The sequence below is a fragment of the Hippoglossus stenolepis genome, chromosome 10 (genome assembly GCF_022539355.2).
Source record: "Hippoglossus stenolepis isolate QCI-W04-F060 chromosome 10, HSTE1.2, whole genome shotgun sequence".
Classification (NCBI taxonomy): domain Eukaryota; kingdom Metazoa; phylum Chordata; class Actinopteri; order Pleuronectiformes; family Pleuronectidae; genus Hippoglossus; species Hippoglossus stenolepis.
This window is the reverse complement of record NC_061492.1, coordinates 18,535,856-18,556,018: the sequence shown is the minus strand read 5'-3', so window position 1 is coordinate 18,556,018 and position 20,163 is coordinate 18,535,856. Positions and strand designations below refer to the sequence as shown.

Genomic DNA, 20,163 nt, shown 5'->3' with positions numbered 1-20,163 from the left:
ATCATAGTATGTGTAACAATGAATAATTATTATAATATATCAGTTTTCTCTTCAGCAGATGTATGAGACCATATGTGCGACACTATTGATAAGTTAAACCTTACTTTCTAACACGGAGTCACCCCGCCCCTCAGGCAGAAAGGACAAAAGCTGCTGACCTCAGCTCTTTCTTACCCGTGACAGTTAGCACCATGCTAGCAACCTGGTAGCCGATGGGATTGCGAGCGACACACTCGTAGCGTCCAGCATCGGCAGTGCCCACGTCCTTCACCTCCAGGAAACCGTCAGGGCTGATGTGGAACTTGCCACTTTCTGTCACTTGCACACCATCCTGGGAAGGAAAGGTTTGGGGGAGAGAAAAAAGGGGAAAGGTTATGGCCCCGGGAACAGGTGTGAGAATATGGGGATCAAATGACGAGAAAGTGATAAAGCGTTATCTCAGAAAAACTCGGAGCTAAAATATAATTATCACTAAATCATGTCTTCCTCATCGTTTGCTTTACTTTATAAAAATGACTGATTTAAGATATTTCCTGGTCCCAGTCCAACCACTTCAGCACTTGTCTAAACCCCAGTGACCTCTGAGGTCATGAGGTCACGGGGTGAGACCTGACTCAGCCAACGGGAGCTTGAGCGTCTAACCTTGTTCCACGTGAGGACGGGTTGCGGCTGGCCCTGAGCGCTGCAGGGAATCTGGACATCCTGGCCAGACTCAGCCGTCAGGTCCCTTGGAGCATTTGTGAAAACAGGCGTTACTGAATGAGTTAAAACATACACACACACACACACATGCGCATGTGTTAATGATTATGCAACAGTGTACAATGTCAAATGAATATTGCAATTAATCATAGCACACACAATGTTCTAAGACTTATCTTAGCGTTTTTAAAAATGGATACACACGCTAAGCAAAGGCAAATTTTCTATCTTCTATTACAGGGCTGCAAAACATTCAACAGCTTTAAGTCTTTGTAAAGCTAATTTCTTTTCCTTTTCATATGATTTTCATTTCAATGACTCAAACATTTTAATTTCAATATGTTGTGCAGGCAGCATCTCATCCTAACAGATGCTATAGGGAGTGAAAACAGCTGGTCTTCATTTGTGTACACAGATTGAGTCGGTCTGCCATCACTCACCTTGACTCACGAACACGCACGCACACACACACAGACACACACACACACACACACACAGACACACACACAGACACACACACGTTTCACTATCCCGTGGGGGACACTCATCAGCATAATACATCCCCTTGCCCCATTCTCTAACCTTAACCATCATAACAAAATGCATAAACTCAAACCTTAACCTTCTAACCGAGCTTAATCAATCAATTATCCCTAACAATGACTTCTTTTTACCTCACCCTTAAAAATTTCTGTCAAGCTGTTTTCAGATATGACCTCAGAAGTAAGTCCGGAGAATTAGTTCTGGACTTTCTCCACAGTTTGCCTTTCACACATGCACAACGCAGCAGGGTATTCTCTGCTCAGACGCATTTACAGCAGCACAGAAATCTCCAGACGCTTTAAATGAAATGTGGTGCAGCAAGTAGAGGCGGGATGTAACGTATTCATTCTGCTGCAGAGATCACGTGATTTTGTTTACAGCAAATCATTACCAAAAACTCTCTTGACATCTTTGTCTGTGTCTCCGACGTGAATGACACCATCCGTTCCATTTTTGCATCTGTTGCATGTTTGAAACGTTACAAACACCCCCACTCTATCTCATGTGCCCTTTGAGAGGATCTCCGGCTGTGCTGCTATGGCTTCTCTGGCTCCACCAGAATTTCTGCAGACTTTAGGGGACTGGCCGGAGTCTGCAGAAAGTCTGGAGGCTCTCACTCTCACACAATTTGCGTTCAGGGCATGTTTGAAAGCTGCTTTTTACAGAGCTGCGTTTTATCCCCAAACTAACCTTCCCCTAACCACAATTCACATCTTGCCCCTAACCTTAACCAGGACCAGGCTTAGGTCCCCATGAGGTCTACTGGTCCTGACAAGGTCAGTGTTTATGCTGGAAAAAAGGTCCTAAAGAGCCAACCAAAACAAGCACGCACACACCCGAGGGAGTCCCTGTGTGATACTGTACTGTCTAAGCTTCACTCTTCCGCTGAGGTGTCTGGTGGGAGCGGGTGGATGTTTGCCCCTCACACACCGTGTTCACATTCCTGCCTGGTTCCCATGCAGCAGGCGGCAGTGAGCCACCTGGCCATGGGAAAATCCCACAAGTTTTAGAGCACAAAGTGCAGTGGGAGGCAGTTTCATAGTAGACTCACACTAATTAACTGCCTTTAAATCAAAGTTGAACTCTCTAAAGCGCGGGGTTCACTGCTGTGTACAGAACCCTGCATCAAAGCTAGTGACAACGTGCTGCCAGTACCACTCTGTGTCTCGCAGGAATCCCAACACAGTAACAATATAACAGGTATTGATGTTACAGTCACACCGACATGTGTGTTGAATGGCAACATGCTAAACTTCATCTATTAATCTCTGCTTTCACTTTCTTCTCATGGTTTGTCTTTTACTCTGCACAGCGCTCTTACACACCATCAGACAGAGCAAGCAAGGTCGCAGATTTGTACAGGACTTAAACCGTGTAGAGCCATTATGCAGCATGTACTTTGAGCCATGTTAACAGCCATTACTACATGGAAAAACATGGTGTCATCTCAGGATTACAGAGTGCCATGCTTTCCTGTGCGAAGCCAAGCCTGTAATTTTAGTTACAGGCGCGCACACACACGCACACGCACACACGCACGCACACACGCACACACACACACACACACACACACACACACACACAATCAGCCAACGTTACTGGAAATGATGACGATGAAACAGAGCAACAAAACATTCCCCATCCCTTATTTAAATGAAAAATACTTTCAATATATTGTACACATTTCCCCCTGAACAATTTTTCATGCTCACAAATATCTTCTTGCTTTGACCTGTTCTTAGTAAATTGTTGAGTAATTTTAGTTGAATAGTCGTCAATGTGACATGAGTGAGTGTTTGATTTGAACAGTGGAAATAGAAATGGTGATCAGAGGGAACTTCTTTACCTGGATGACAATTCGGAGCCTGCACTTTAATAATCTTGAGTAAAGAAGTTGAATCATTACTTATAGTCTTACTTGAGTTGTTTTTAACACAAGTAACTTAACTTCTACTTTTTCCACCTCTGCAACTAAATACCAAACCTCAACACTAACACTTACTCTAAAACCAAGTCCGAACCCTCAAACAGCCCTGTTAAGTTGTGCGGACCAATGGTTTGGAATCAAAATTGGTCCTTGCAACCACAGAAAGAAATACACACACGCACACGAGAAAGCTCCAACTTTGATATGCCTTCCTCTTGCATGCACACACAAAAATATCTGCACAGTAAAAGTGTAATGCATTTACATTGCACATAGACACACAAAGATGCCAAACTTGCCAACGCTTATTACCACACACAACCCCCCCACACTGTCTTCCAATGTATACAGGCATTGTAACAGTTTAATAGCCGACTCGCACGTGCAGAGACAAATTAGCTGTGACTGAAGGGGTCTGCACCACTCCCTGCCTCTTAACATTTTACCACCTAACACTCCCCTCCTCCACAAACACACAGTGTTTGAAGAAGACCTGACAGCAGCCACACTAACAGCCTGTCTTAGTTCCAGCACTACTTCCACGTCTCTCTCTTATAGAACCTAAAATTCAACATTCACCATAGGAGCCTAGATTCTGTCAAGGTGATCTTGTGTAAATTAACTTGTCATTGATTAAAAAAAACGATCTAGTAATAAACAATATCATGTACACCCTCACCTCTCTGCTGGATGCTGAGCTGAACAGCTGCGCGTACAGTGCCCACAGGGCTGACTGCCTGGCACTCGTACTGGCCCTCATCGTGGGCTGCCACCCGAGTGATGCGCAGAGTCCCGGAGGACAGGACCACGTGGCGTCGATCCAGTGGCAGAGGACTGCCCCCCCTTGTCCAGGCGATGACCGGTTGCGGGTAACCACTGGCCTCACAAGGGAAGTCCACCGTGTGACCCTCCAGCGCTGACTGGTCCTGTGGTGCAAGTGTGAACTGGGGGATCGCTACAGACAGAAAGGAAAAGAGAAAATTCTGTTATATTTTATGTCAAAATAAAGAGTGTTGTCTCTATGGTGAGGTGAGACTGCAAGTTGATTCAGAAGTCTTGTTGTTTTGACTGAGTCAACTTTGTGTTAAATGACGACATCCTGTAAAATCTCAATCCCAATACCGGCTGTTTTTCTTCCAGGAGCACCACTTCAGGCTTGTGGCTTTGGTTTTTACATAGTTTCATGTAGAATGCCACGTCTTTAACAACAGTCTCAATAATTGCCCTCCAGGAACCATCTGGGAATCTCTATGTCCCTTCATTAATACATCAATGTATTAATGCCATCGCAAGAATAGACAGCAACAGCCAGCATAAACTAGGCTTCACATTCACATCCATGGTCAATTAAGAGTCTCCAGTCAACCTAACCTCAGTCTGCAGGTCTTTGGACTGTGAGAGGAAGCCAGAGAACACGGAGAAAACCCACACAGACATGGGGAAAACATGCAAACTCCACATAGAAAGGCTTTCCGTGTCACAATTTTACAGAGGCTGGAAAGACAATGCACTCAATGTAAACATATTCCCCTATAAGAGAGCATTATCTTTTAATAAATACAAAAGGCAAAACACAATCACCTAACACATGACGTCTGATTCCTACCTTGTACAATGATATAAGCCGTTGCATGTATGGTATCAACATTATTGGAGGCAAAACAGGTGTACTGTCCAGCATCCGCTTGGTCCACGTTCTGGATGAAGAGTCCTCCAGAGGGAGTGGTGTTGATGCGAGCGTCGTTGGGCAGGGGTGTGCGGTCGCCCTTTGTCCAGGTGACCCGGGGCTGCGGCTGGCCAGTGGCGCTGCACTCCAAGGTAATGCTTTCTCCCACCAGCACCTCGGTGTTCTGCGGCTGGATCACAAAACTTGGCCGTGCTGGAGGAGCGGGTCGAAAGAGGAGGTGGAGGAGAACAGGCGAATGACGTTACATTAATAAGGTCAGAGATGACAACATTTTTCATGTGGTCTAAGTCATTTCAGGGTAGGAGGTAACCAGTGATGTCCCTCAGTAAATACAGGGAATATGCTCAAAATAAAGTGTGCATTTCGAAAGGTCAGATGATGCACAAAGGTCATATTTGTATATTTCTGTCAATAAGCGCCACTTTGATTACTTGCTAAAAACAACTTCCTTTATGTGTCACAAAATGTGGTCGCGTCCTGTCCATATTTGGCCACTGATTACAGTGGAGTTCAAGGAAATATGTACACAGTGAGGGCCCTGTCGTTTACAATCGCACGGAGACAGGAAACGCACAACATCTGCTCTCAGAGACTGTTCCTTAACAAGGTCTCGTCACTCGGGCCGTCCGTCACCCCAGAGACGAGCCCTTGAGGTCATCTGGAGACGGCCGCGCTAATCTCCCACAGCGGCGACCATTCGCACTGTGACTGATTGATGTGTGAGTGCTGCTTAAGTGTGTATATATGCCAGGCAGAAGAAAGAGCAACAGAGAAAGAGGACAGAATGTACTTTTGTGTGCCTTTGAGCGTTTGAGAGAGAATGTGTGTGTGTGTGTGTCTTTGTGAGAGGGAATGTGTGTGTTAATAAAATTCACATGAGTGCCAGCAGGCTTTGCTCAGAGCTCAGCGGGACATCCCAGTTATTTGACCTGCTGAACTCTGAAGTTAACCTCAGAGCTTCTCTGAGGGCAGACACCTTGCTCCAGTCTCCCTACATTGTCTCACGCTGATGGAAACCCCTGCTGACCAAATGTCACTTATGTTTTCACCTCAGATGATACAATGTTTGAACGACAATAATCTTAATTTAGCTGGTAGTGCTATCATAATGATATTACTGTGGCAACGGAATTAATAAAATTAACCGGTTTATTCATTTTCTCCATTTAAATGGAAAGACTACCTTTGCTTTATTCCACTTTATTTTAAAATAAATTAGTGGATACAATCTCAGAATTGACAACACAATGTCCGTGTTTTGTTTTTCTTCAACATCTTATTAAACATGAACATCATCTGACACAAGAGGTTGAGGTTGACAGCAGCCACTTACAGGGGGCTCCGAAATATCGCAGTGTGACCTGTGACGTCTTGACCTCCCCGGCCACGTTTTTGGCCATGCACTGGTAGACGCCCTGGTCCGTCTCCCTGGTGTCCTGGATCATCAGCGTCCCGTCTTCCAGCTGGTTCAGACGACTGTCGTCACGCATGTTTAGAGCATTGCTGCGAAGGGGGGGCACAATAGAGCAACACAATACTCTCAGTGATGCAAGTGCTGGCATAATCCCTAAACTTTTTAAAATGGTAATGGTAATTTAACATGTATTACATCAATCTTAAAACTGGAACTAGAATGGCACTTATATTATTATAGTTCATACCTCTGCCAAGGACCAATAGTCCCCCTATGAAACCACATTTAAATTCACTAGATCCTTATTTTGATTTGGATCTGCACCAAATTACACACACTGATAATTATCAGTCCCCTAAACATGTCTGATATGTCTTTTTCATACACAAATTACATAATATCAACGAGAATGACAAAAAAATGCCTTATGTCAAAGAAAAAAAAAAATCCTGGCTCTGCTCCCTGACCCATACCACACCCTTCCCCCAAGTTTCATGGTAATATATCCAGTAGTTAATGCATAATCCTGCAGACGAAAACATAACCTCCTTGGCAGAGGTAACTAGCTTAAAAGCACACAGTGACGAGCAAAGCCTTTGGTGACATAACATTAGTCAGAGCATGAGCTGTCTTACTTGTTCCTGAGCCAGATGATCTGTGGTTTGGGGTTGCCCTCGGCCCTGCAGGTGAAGTAGACAGTGTTCCCTGATGTGACGTCGACATCCTGGGGCTCTGAGGTGATCCTGGGGACCTCTGGAGGAGGAGGTCAGATGGGAAGATAATTAAACACACATGTAAATGCATGGACATTCATACGCATGTGCCTGAATCAAGCCTCTGGTGAACCTGGATTTTTCTATGGATGGTGATGAGGCTGAGCCATTCACATGCGGATGCAGATATTCAGACACAGTTAAACGTCTCTGGCTATATTTCCTGAAACACCACATCTGAACATGACACCATCTGCCTCATATCGCACCGCAGTGTGTGTGCAGGGGAGTGTGCCACTGCAAACATAAACCATTCTTGAGAAAGTCACTCAAACTAACTCAAACACACTCATCTTGCAGTTTGGTTAGATGGCTACGATGCTGGCCCCCCCCGTTACCATTATGCACACATTCTTACATTAGGAAGGACTGAACAAAACCACAACATTCTTTAAAGAAAGACAAGCTCCCACACTCTCTGTGGCCCCTGCTCCACACACACACAAGGCAGACACATTTCAAACACTTCTGCCTACTCTGCGAACATAAAGAACAATATACACCAGCAGGTAAACCCAACCTAAACCCGTAAGAAGCTTCTGAAATTCAGACAAAGAACATCAACCCCTTTTTTTCCAGCGAATGACTCCACATTAAAACTTGGGCTTGATTCAGTGGGATGGCAAATCCTGTTTGTGGTAATCCAGCCTCCATTGAGGCCCAATGAGGAGGTGAGCTTGGCTCATCAGATACCACTTGTGCAGGGAGGTGGCACTTCATCTCAAGGAGGGTGGCTGTTTTGACAGCTGTTCAACCCTCTGTGCATTGTTCCGCCCCACCGACAAGGGGCGAAGAGGGAGAGTAAGGAGGGAGGGATGGAGAGAGGGAGGTGTGGCTTTCACCATGTTGTTACGCAGACATTCTTCCCCTGCTGCCTTGCTATGTAGGCCCATGGAGTGGGGGATGCATTGAGCAAGAATGGGCACGTTGGGGCCATCAAATTAGCTGCTGAGATTTAACTGTGGTTGGGTTACAGTCATCTGCCAACTGGCCTGGCTGTCTGGCTCAGACTGCAGCATTCAGAGAGAGCTGATTGAAACACAGAGTTTACACAGTTGGATTTACTGGTATAGGAACTAACCGCCTGTTAGAGAAACCCACTGAAACTTAATCGCACAGACACACATTGAAATGTGCACTTCCTTCTCTACTTGCAGTATTAAAGAGCATAAAAATACCAAGTGTAAGACCTGTGCTTAAGCTTGATTTTGCCTCAAATCTACAGGATCCTTGAAACATAAAAAATAGAGCTCAGCAGCGTGTTTCCAGGAGTGGAAATCCCATTCATTTTCTGAATAGAGATTTTGATTATCAGCCATAATATTGGAACCATCAAATGTAGATTCACCACATGCGGCAAGATTGTTAAATAATGTTATTTGCTGCTGCAGAAACCACAAGTCCAAATGCTATCAACTGCGTTTTAAGAAAACTTGTTACTTCTCCTTCATGATGTGAAGGAGAAGTAAAACACTACCCACAATCCTCGGGTGTAATAGTGACATCTTTGATTAGTCAAGCTCATTATTACCATGGTAATGTTTAACACAACCGGGAAAATCATGTCAGCTATGCTCAGATCGTTCAGCATTAGGACACTAGGTTAACTGCACTTAACACTATATGAAACGCTTTATACGTGTACAAAAAATATGTACACAGCTTGTACCTTTGCCATTTTTCTGTTTTCTAATATTGTTGTTGCTTTGAATCAAATGTTTTATGGTCACGATTCATCTCGTAGTTGTTTGGCCTGGTTTCAAACTTAAAATACTTTTTATGAGGATTTTCTGAAACATCAATGGAGAAAATTAATGGGAAATCTACTTCAGGAACCAGAGCCGTTCTAGAAGTGGGTCACTATTACGCTGTTTACACTGTTGGGCAGTAATTCATTTAAAGAAATATTCCTCTCCTCACATTCAGAGAAGTTAGGATCAACTTAGGTTAAGGTTTGCCACACTGGATTTCAGTGGTGACAAGTTTTCCCAACAGAAAAAAAGTTTCTGCCAAATCTGACCACAGAGAATTTCCCAAACTTTTCACAGCCACGTGTCTACAAAGGATTTGACACTTTAAAAATGAGTAGCATGACAACTAAATAATCCTGTACTCTTCATATTGTTCTTCTTATAAAATAAATAATGGAATTCTGTAATAGGTAGTAATATTCAGTTTTTACATTTGAAGCCATTAAAAGAAAGTTTCAGCGCCTATTAAAAGTTACTCAAAAACAGAGTGATGACGCACAAAAACAAACACACACACAAAGCATCCCTGTCTCATTGATGAACAAAGCAGCTGCTTGTGGACTGATACTACAGGGACCGGAGGCCAAATTCAGGGGGTCCTGACACTTTATCCCGACCAGACACACAGCTGCTGGTGCATGACGACTGACCCAGCTGCTGCCTGCAGACCTCAGACACAAACAGAGGATACACCTGTGTGCGTGCGTGCGTGCGTGCGTGCGTGCGTGCGTGCGTGTATGCATGAGACAGGGTGACTAAGCTTACCTGTTATCATGGGCAGGAAGGTCAGAGGTCTTGTATATAGACTGAGAATTTGTTCTTGTTTGATGTATGTGTGTAAGAGCAGGTATGTGGAAAACACATGTCATCATGGAGCCATGAGTGTATGGCTTCATATGCTCTTGTTCCTCTCAGTTTAAAACTAAATAAAGTTTCTATAGGTTGGTTCCCCCCTTGTAGTGAATGGAGGATGCTGTTCATGTTGCGGCACATTCAAGATCAACACAGTCAAATTTCCGCTATAATGGGCAAAACAATGGAATTTAGTAAGGTAGCTTAATACTGAGATGTTTCAATCCTGTTCCAACCTTGAAAAGCACTCTATAGCTGTGTTTTGAAAAGTGCTGTATAAATTAAGTTTTTTATTATTAATGTTATTCATTATTATAATACTTTTTGACAAAAATGTGTCTATCTGGTAGTTGGCAGGATTATGCAAAAACTACAGGACCAACTACCAAGAAAGGAGAAGGATGCAGTATGGGTCAGGAAAGAACCCATTCAATTTTTGTGTGGATCCAGATTTTTTAAATTTCTTAAACATTGCGAGATTGCATGGGTGTTTCTTAACATTTTTATTAATTTGGCAGAAATCCAAATAAATAGCAGGATCTACTAAATTTAAAAGTGGTTTCCTAAAGGGGATTATTGGGCCCCACTTTGACTGTCCCTGTTTTGAATGTGAAGACAATCATTGTTGGTTGATGTTCCATAAATGTTGTGCGCGGTGGGAAAACGTACCACAGTTGAGCTCCTCAGCGGTGAGCGTCGCCACCGATCTCCCCTGCAGGCGGCTGGGGTAGTCGCAGGTAGCTGCGGCCTGGGCATTTCCCGACTCAGCGTACTGCTTCAGCAGGTCGGCCAGCCACAGCAGCTCACAGTCACAGTTTAATGAATTGGAATCTAGTCGCCTGAATACACACACAAATACACATAGAGCAAGTGAGACACGGATATGTATTCCATGTATAACATTATATGACTTGTAACAACAGGGTTGTGTGTGCAGCAGTGTTCGGAAACTCTGCTGTGGCAGCTTATAAAGGCTTGGTCAGAAACAGCCCAGGTCGGTGCAAACAGCGGTGCACAGCCGGACCGTGCTGGAAGACTCTCTCTCCCTGTCGTGGGAAACTATCTGTCTGCCTGGCCTCGTCTTCTGGTAACTGATCCAGCTCTCAGTTCTACCACAATGTGTCCATTATCCATGACGTGCCTTTCAGAACATTCAACTGGCAGAGTGTTAGGCAGAGTGAGGCTAAGCTCTCTGTGTGAAGAAACGTGTCTTAGGAACAGATCAGACTCAGCCTTTTTATATATTTTCATATCCTTCAACACAAAAGGACATTATGGCCTCATAAATGACATGATGGCACTCCAAATGTCTAGCCAAACCTTCTTCATTGTCCCCTGGTGGCTGGCAGCAGTACCTGTCATAAATCCTGCCTCCTCCATGTTAGTGGATGGGACACAGACCGAACTTAAAAAGTCAAAGGAAATGTTTTTTGTACCACATCCGGTGACCATTGGTTCAGTTCCTACCCAAACACTTGCTGTGTGTCTTTCCCCACTTGCTCTCACCCCATTTCATGCATACTATCCTGTGAATAAAGGTGACAATTTTAATTCAAATAATGTGCTTATTGTTGTGGTAAATCTGGTTTTAAGTAGTTATTTAATGCCATAAAAATGGGTTGAAGAGTCACGATTGACACCTGAGACTGACTCGTGATCAACAGCTCCCCACCAGGATCACTACAGCGCTGTGACTGTGACTCCAAATGTTGTCATAATCGCAAGATGGCGGCATCCGTATCCAGGATATTTTAGTTTGATATCTGTACAACGGGAGGAAGTGGAGATGTGTGGTCTATGGTTTCTCTTAGCATCTCCTTTTAAGCACACAGGCCTGCTATTCAACATATGCTAAAAGGCTCACGTATGACAGAGGCAAGATGGGGAAATAAACAATGAGATGATCTTCACTGTGTGTTGGGTGGAGGAGGATGGAGTTTTAGATACACAGTTGTTGGGATAAATTACCCCAAATTCTCATATTTCAGGAAATTAGATTTTCTTTGCTTTTCACATCAGACCCCAGCCCACACAGTCTCCCTCTGAGCTCCACTGCAGCTGACTCAACGTGGGGAAGCAAAACTATGGGAAGGACAGTGGCGTCTCGCAGCCAAAGGAGCGTGAGAACACTGTGGTGTGGTTGGATGGCATTTCACCGGCAAACAAACTCCATTTGATATTGAGGGTCATGAGGGTAACTTCAGACATGAATGAGGACATGCATTCTCACACAGCTGTTTCCGTGGATGTTAAGAAACTTTTCCCACTTACAATCGCTTCATGGCCTGTAGATGAGTGAAGGTTCCCGGGACGAGTTGGGTAATTCTGTTGTTGTGCAAAAACCTGAGAGAGGGGGAGAAAAACAATGATTTATCAGTTTCCATAACTGCACAGCAAACTAGAACAACAAGGAGGAGTAGCCTCTATTCATATGACTCCTCAAAAATGAGGAGATTTAATAATATAGAGGAATTAACTGTTTTCTTATAGGAAATAACATGAGACATGTTGATGTCTTTAAACAAATATTGATGATGTCGTTTGTTAATATCACATTCCATTTTCAGAACGGGACAAGAAATGTGATCATCTTCCCAGACATGCTTTGTGCGCAACATGATGACCCCTGGGACTCCTTGGCTAAAAGCAGAGAAAAAAACATTTGTTATGTGACGTTCTCCCCAAAACTTTCCTTCCGAGCTGATTAAGATCATTTGTTGTACTTGTTGATCTCCTGTCCCCACCTTTAGAAAGCTGATCTACAGATACGCTCTCCGGACACTTTGCCAAAGTGGCTGCTTTGGCCGTGACCATGGAGATATTCTCAAACAAGCCACAGAGTGAGCGAGCACCTGGGAATTCCTTTTCTCCCTGTTCCCCATTTTACTTTTTGTTTTGTTTTGCAGGTGTCCTGCCATCTGCTCACCCTCTCCTGAGACTGGGAAGAATGGATATATTGGGAAGCTGCTGGCCCATAAACAGGGACAGGGAAGCAGGAATTTCATGGGACTTTCTTCAACCCTTTGACATCTGCTGCAGAGTTTCAGAATCATCGATGCATGCTGAGAGGAGAATTCATATCCAGAGCTTACACAGGCATTTCTATGGACTAACAAGTTACATATGAAACAAAATGGTAATCTGTGTGCAAGAAGGCCATGGATTTAAATCATCTTACTTACAAACATTGCAAACACTACATCCACACTAATTAGTTTTAGATTTAAACCACATCACTTCAGCTTGTCCTGCTGTCCAGACTACTCTGGAGTTTTCAAACCCCTAAAACTGAGCCTTTAGGAAATGACCTTGGCTTTGTTTTAGTTTGAAAAACTGTGGAAACAATTAAAGATATAGTTTTATTCTTGTGGTCATGGTCACATTAAGATAACCTTATACGGAGTTTACAGGACAAAAGTACAAGTAGTAGACACTTTGTGTTTGCATCACTCCTGATCCAAGTCTCCCAAGTTCAATATGATATTTATTTTAACAATCAATGTTGACATGTACAGTATATTAAATATGCATCAGTATATTAAGTTCATGCATGCATGAACTTTTCATTAAACACAATTTGTGCCTGTTGCATTTCCTCAGTAAAACCTCTTATTGAACATTTTTAAATGTCATAGGAAAAGATCTTTATCAGGTATGAAGAAACTGGTTAACTTACACTTTTACTGCAGCAATGAAAGAAAATTAAGCATGAAAGTTAATGCAAACAGGTCATACAGATGTTGTCAACTTAAAAAAAACCTCTGTACAAAGGCAGTATTGGAGCAAACTGTTACAACAAATTATTAAGACGATAATGTTCAGCAGGAAGTAACATTGTATTTTGAAGTAAAGCTGAATGGTGAGAAAAGACAAGTCACAAAGACAAGTGGTTTTTATTCTAAAGCAAAAGATTGATCCAAAACATATGAAAGAAGCAGGGAGTGGCTAAACATGGGTTTTTTCCAGACTTAAACTTAAATCGAGTTGATCTGGGGTGGACTGGACAGAATGTGAAAGATTGTGGGATCTTCTGCACCATGCAGTTGTTGGGACAAACTTTCTTAACAATATTAGATTTCAATTTGTAAAAAAACAAGGAGAAGGAGAGGATTCCCTCATTCCTTGTTTTATCCAGTTGTTTTATTTGTCTCTTCTTTCAGACTTATGGAACAAAATAAGAGAAAACATTCCACAGAAAATGAACTTACAGTCGTTCCAGCTTGGGTAGATGTGTAAATGATTCTGGTTCCAGAGACTCAATGTTGTTGAAGTGCAGGTACCTAGAGAAGAGCACAGCGTAAACAAAGCACAGTAAAGACTGGGTTAGGGCTCCCTGCCTGACTAAACAGAACTTCACAGGCCCTAAGAGGTGGATCAATGAGACCACACAAGTGTTCCCCTAGCATCCTGGACCTCCTGTCCATCCCTGACAGTTCACATTAGTGAAATAATCAGAAATGTTGATATGAAGCTGTAGATGAATGCAAACATAGAGGCATTCATCTCAGACAGTGCGATACCAGGTCTATACATCTATGGATGGAGGCTGGTTTGAAATTAGACTGAAAAGTGAGCACAACCATTATTTCACGAACGACTGTGCAAGCTGAAATTTTCTAAGAACTGCATTTGAGCTGAGCAAACAGATCAAACCATATTTGTACAGATGCAAGGTTGGGAAATGAAATCCATATGTATGGTAACTGTAAGGGTTCAGGTGGGTGTCTGCTTGTTTAGGAAGGGAGAGCAACGGTTTAAAGTAGCTGCAAAACAGACGAACACAGAAAGACTGAAGCAACATAGACTGTAAAACCAAATTCAACATTCCTCTTAATGTCTTCCACAAAAGAAAATCCATATAAGTTTTTTCTCTATGTTGATTCTTGGGTGTTAATAAATGTAGGTGTGTAAATGAATGGTAATTACAAAAACTTTTAGAATCAGTCCGGCAGATCGACTCCTCCAGCAGCTGTGACACAACGGCCATGGCTACAATGTAACGTATATGGGGCAACTGCTACAGTCCAGAAAAAAACCTCTGAAAGTCCTTTTTCTTTACCAATTAAAGGCTTAAATTATTAGTCTAGGTCTTTGCTAAGAGTCTGGCAACATTACACGTCTTGATCTCAACTGAGCAGCAGCTCGTTGGCCCTCCTCTGCTTGTTGCCTCTCTCCCTCCTTGTTCGCTCGTCGTCTGTGTCCTCCGGCTGAAACAAATCTGGACGACCTCCACATCAGAAAACGATGCAGCCATAACAGTTTATCTCAGTAAAATCCAAACACCTCTCTCCTACTCTCTCACTCACATTTCCACGTTCCTCCTCCTGCAACAACCCCAGTCTCACGAGATCTGAGAATGAGTCTCAATCCTCTTGTCTTGTCAGACTTGGGTTGTTGAAAAGTAAGTTTCATGCTCAAGTGAGTGAGACTTATCGTTGAGCAAGAAATACGTAATATGTTGCCAGACTCTTAGCAAAGACCCAGAGTAACAACTAGAGCCTTTTATTGGTGGAAAAAAACAAAACTTTTAGTGGACATTTTGTCACAGTTGCCCCGTAAGATTACATTGCAGCCTCTGCCATCATGTAACGACTGCTGGCGGAGGTGCTCTACTGGACCCATTTCAGAATTTTTGCAAGTATCATGCATTTACACAAACCACATTTATACACATAAGGCTTCTTAACATTTCTGCTTCAGAAAATCCGTTTGCTATTCAGTGTGGTCCTTCTGTTATCACTGACAAACCCACTGGCATGCAGATGAAGAAAACTCAATACATGAATGGTGCATAGGTCTTTAGAGTTATATAGATTTCCTTCACTTTAGGTTTTGGCAAAAAATGTGATCTGACTCAAAACTTGTCACCCACAAATAAAACCCCTTTATTATTGTAGCAAAATTCAAAACAGCTGCCAGGCATGGAGCCTGCTGTTGGAATCGCTTTGACTCCATGAATTAGCCATTTGTTCTCTGTTAATATAGTGAGAGCGAGGCACGGTCTCCTCCAACATTTACACAACAGTCTGATTTATGAAGAAAATATGGCTGCATTCCAGCCATATTTGTTAGGATAATGATGCAATTACATATTAAAAAGTGATCACTGAGGTTCTGTAACTGTTCTGTAACTACGGACACTGCTCATAACATCAATAACATCAAATTCTCCTGTTAAACATGCCAAAGTATCACGATACAGCACAGGCAGCCACGAACTGGAATCTTTTCGGTGTCGGGACTCACAGGAAGCAGTTGAATTGTAACCACACAGACTAAACACACACAATGCAATGGACGTTTCTCACAAATACACAAAACAACTGATTACATAAAATTGAAGCAGACGAGCAATTTCTGCAACAACGAGGACAGATGCAAGTCAAGCTTTGCTTGTGCGGAGCAGAGCTCTGACTCCAGCACTACTGGCAGCACGGCAGCTAGACATCATGCTTTCAGCTTCACAACGGGGTGGGGGGGTGCTGGGTGGTGGCGCATATCTGTTGCCCTGACCACAACACATGCGACTCATGCAACAGGGTCAAAGGGGGGTCAGCGCGACATACAAGTTTGGGTGCACACACGGCATGCATTGTGGCGGAAGGAAAGGGGCTCACACATGGAACAGAGGAGGGGGGAATCAAACTGAACAGAGCTATCATGATACCTGTGTAAGGCCTACACAGTCATGTCAGCTCCAAAAAATAAATAGCCAACATCTGTGACATGCTTGGGACTTCAATACATTATATGACTTGGGCTTAGAAATGACTTCTAACTATGCAGACCTTACCAGGACTCATGAGATGTTTATAGCAATCTCACAGGAGGGCGGGGGTAGAGGAATTTTACAGAGAGAGAGAGAGAGAGAGAGAGAGAGACAGTAGGAGGGAGGAGGAGCAGCAGCAGCAGCAGGGCGAGCAGAGGGAAAAGGTGGATGAGGAAGTTGGTCACTTACAGTTGCTCAAGAGAGACAAGGCCCTTAAATGCTTGTCTGTCAATTGATTGGATTTCATTCTTGTACAAATAGCTGGAAGGAGAGATAATCAGTAACATTAGTAACACACATACAGGATCATCTGAAATCTGCCTGGTTACTGTGAGAGAAAGTAGAACAGTAAGTTTACTGTAGATAGACATGTACTCCGGACACAACCAGTCATGAGCGGAGGAGGCTCCTTCACACAAGCTAGTGAGTACTTAGAACCAGTCACTGCACAGTTCAAACTAGAGGTGATATTGTGTTGAACTTTCTGTAGCACACTGGTTGTAACATTGCATGTGTAACTGCCACAGCTCGAGTGCTTTTCACACAGTGTGGTCTCTCTTCAGCTACAGATGTGCTTGACTAAACAGAATTAGATATGCACCGGGCTCCCACAGACTTCAGAGGAGAGTTCAGTGTGAGATTGGACTTGGTGAGTGTTCATGATGACAGAAGCACTGTGGAAAACTTCACACAGTAATGAAGTCGACAAGGGAAACAGAAAAGCAGTTTAACACACTTTGTTTAGGGCACTTTCACACCCACCTTATTTGGTCTTTAGACTCTGGACCTTCACACTTCTCAATTTGACCAAAGTAACCACAATAACCACCTCTGATCAAACTGATCAATAATTCGGTTAGTTTGCAGTGTGAAGAAAAAAAAATCAAACGTTAGCCTGCAGTTTTTGCTTTCAATGATATAAAGTCTGAACGACAAGGACGTTCGTTTGGACCATTCGAAGTTCTGGTGTTGAGTACTGCGCCTGAAGTTGGTGATGCTGGTAGTAAAACCTTTATGATATTAGAGAGGCAACGAAATTAACTGAATGAACTGGTTCATTCACTTTCTCCATTTAAACAGAAAGACAGCAACCAACCGAATTGACAACACGCCGGCGTCAGACACACACCCGCCTACAAACGAATCAATGTCAAGTATAGGTAGACGCAGCCCACGTAGATGATCCAGAGCAGACATACATTATTAACGTCATATAAAAGTCTTTAGTGAGCTTCCGAAATTGCGACGTGAAACTAAAACTAACTCGATAACATGCAAAGAATGTAAGAAATGAACCTTGGTTCAGACGTTGGCTCGGACTTTCAACTATGAAAATGCCCTTTAATCAGAAAAACATAACATATAAATCCCTCAGGGAATATATTCATGTAATCAATGAGTCTGCTATCGGATTATGTGTGCATTCACATTTCAAAACCAAATGTTTAAATTTGATACTTGCACACAAAAAAAAGGAAGAAAATGTGTACATACAGATGTACAGTATAATGTGTGGGTCTCTTCCTTCTTATAAACTCTTTGTAAACTCCTATATAATAATTGTAAAAAGGGGGAAAATAAACTAGTAAAACACTTGGTCACAGAAAAGATGAAATGAAGGAAATACAGCTGCTGAGATGGTGTATGAATCAAATAAAAACGAGTATGACTTTATCAGTGGACTAACAGTAACTATGATGTCACAAATTCCTCATGTGTCAAATCTTTTCTCCACATGTCTCCACTTTGTTCAATGACTTCCACATTTAAAGTTGAAACAGACTGAAGTTTTCAACCTGTATCAGGATCGACACACTGCAAGACAAACAACACCTTCCCTCCTTCATCCGCGTTAAGGAAACGTGATACGGGGCTTACAGCTGTCGGCCTTTTCATCTCAGCCTCTCCGCCACTGCGCTCATGACGAGACATGATGAGAGATACAGATCTCCTAACACAACACAGCGTGATGTTATCACTGCATACCCATCGAAATGCTCTCACCTATCTGCATCAGTGCTCTCAGGTTTCGTACCGAAGGAAATGATAAGAGAGGACAAAACATAAACAACTTCATCACATGTAACATGATAAATGATAAAAGACACATTGAGCTAAAAGCCACAAGCGACAGTCATGGAGAATTGCTGCTGATTTAATACATGTTCCAGAGGCCTTTCTACTAGGAAACGGATGACAACAAACCAAAAATATTCTAACTACATTTCCATGCGGAGAGGTTCAGTCAAAATAAAAATGATGGTGAGGAAACTTTGGGTCTAAAAGAATAATCTGTTTGCTTTAGTGACATTGCAGTGATCGGTATTGTTGAAATAAACGGCTAAAAGATTTAAATACTTCGCTTCTCTTACAATAACTCCCTGACAGAGGCTTGATGACTCTGTGAATGAATGGGAAACACAGCTGACTGACTACAGGCATTTGCGCGCGTGTGTGTGTGCGTGCGTGCGCGCGTGTGTGTGTGTGTGTGCGTGCGTGCGTGTGTCTATTTGTGTCTATTTGAGTGTTTTCATCAAGCTTTGAGTGTGAGTTTTACTTAGGAAACTGGATTTAGGAGTTGAGGACTAAAATCTTAAAGAGCTTCACTTGAGCAGATCATTAACTCATCCACAAGAAGATAGTTCGCACTTAAAACCACAAGTGCATTATTCTTACAGTGTTTGTTTTTACCTTGATTTAAATGTGGGATTTCTCTAGGTTGGTTGGAAACATTGTGGATAAGATTTGAGTCCTAAGAATCTGTTCCTGTAATAAATACACTGATGGACAATTACAGATGGATGTGAAGCTACTTAATAATAAAGAAAAAGAAGAAACAAATATAGTGATGGGTTCCCGCACAGGGGCGTGTCGACCTCTGTTTGACTTGTTTATGGAGGTGGTCATTGGGAGGGGGTTGTATAGACATTGGGTTTGGAAGACATGAAAGATGATGGGGAGGGGACTTCACTGGGGTCCGAGGGAAGTGAGGAGGTGAGAATGGAGATACAATCTTGCCCACGGCTACAGGACACTGAATCAGCAGGAAGAGAGAGAGAGGGCGGAGGGGCAACTTAGCCCTAATCACAAAGGTTGGGGCCAACACTTCAGGCTTTAGATCAACTGCTTTAAAGTGAGAGGAGCTCTGTAATTATAGTTACTGCAGGATTACACCATAAAGAGTGGGCTCTATCTCTGGAATGTGTGTGTTTGTCTCAGTGAGCTGAGGACAGAAAGAAAGAGACTCCATCTAAACCTGACTACCTTGCCTACTTCACACAGGCCTGTATCAGTCCCTGCTCATCACCCTGCTCATCTTCGGTTTAAATGTGTACAAAACATCTCCAACACACACAAATATGCTCATCCCTATCTTGAGGTCCTGGCATTGGAGTGCTGCACATGATGGAGCTGTCCCCTGAAAGTAGAGGAGTCGATGCTAGTTGGGAAGACTTTTGTAAGTGGTCATTTTCTCGGCTGCCTCACTGTGTCCAAGGTGCAGCAGCAACTGTGTCAGGCTGTAAACTCGCCTTCAAGTCACTAAACCGATGGAAACAAAGGGCAGCACAACAGTGTGGACACATGATGTGCGACTAACGGTGCTGTCAGCAATCCGACAGGAGAGACACAACGGCTTCCAGACTTCCAGACATGTAAGTACAAAGGATGAGTCAGAGAGAGACTTCTCATTGATATAACACTGCACTGATACATTTTCACTGACTGAGCAGTCTACAGCAAGATC

General features: G+C 43.0%; 1 protein-coding gene across 1 annotated transcript in view; it reads right to left on the bottom strand.

The window, feature by feature from the left end:
* Window positions 1-20,163, bottom strand: part of LOC118116183 (peroxidasin) — a 59,248-nt gene that overhangs the window by 24,292 nt on the left and 14,793 nt on the right. Inside the window, exons 4-13 of the mRNA XM_035167577.2 lie at window positions 16,608-16,679; window positions 13,858-13,929; window positions 11,921-11,992; window positions 10,319-10,488; window positions 6,909-7,026; window positions 6,193-6,362; window positions 4,779-5,051; window positions 3,852-4,127; window positions 643-755; window positions 175-331 (exon numbers count right to left, since the gene is read on the bottom strand). Coding sequence (XP_035023468.1) covers window positions 175-331; window positions 643-755; window positions 3,852-4,127; window positions 4,779-5,051; window positions 6,193-6,362; window positions 6,909-7,026; window positions 10,319-10,488; window positions 11,921-11,992; window positions 13,858-13,929; window positions 16,608-16,679 — 1,493 coding nt within the window. The remainder of the gene's footprint in view (window positions 1-174; window positions 332-642; window positions 756-3,851; window positions 4,128-4,778; window positions 5,052-6,192; window positions 6,363-6,908; window positions 7,027-10,318; window positions 10,489-11,920; window positions 11,993-13,857; window positions 13,930-16,607; window positions 16,680-20,163) is intronic.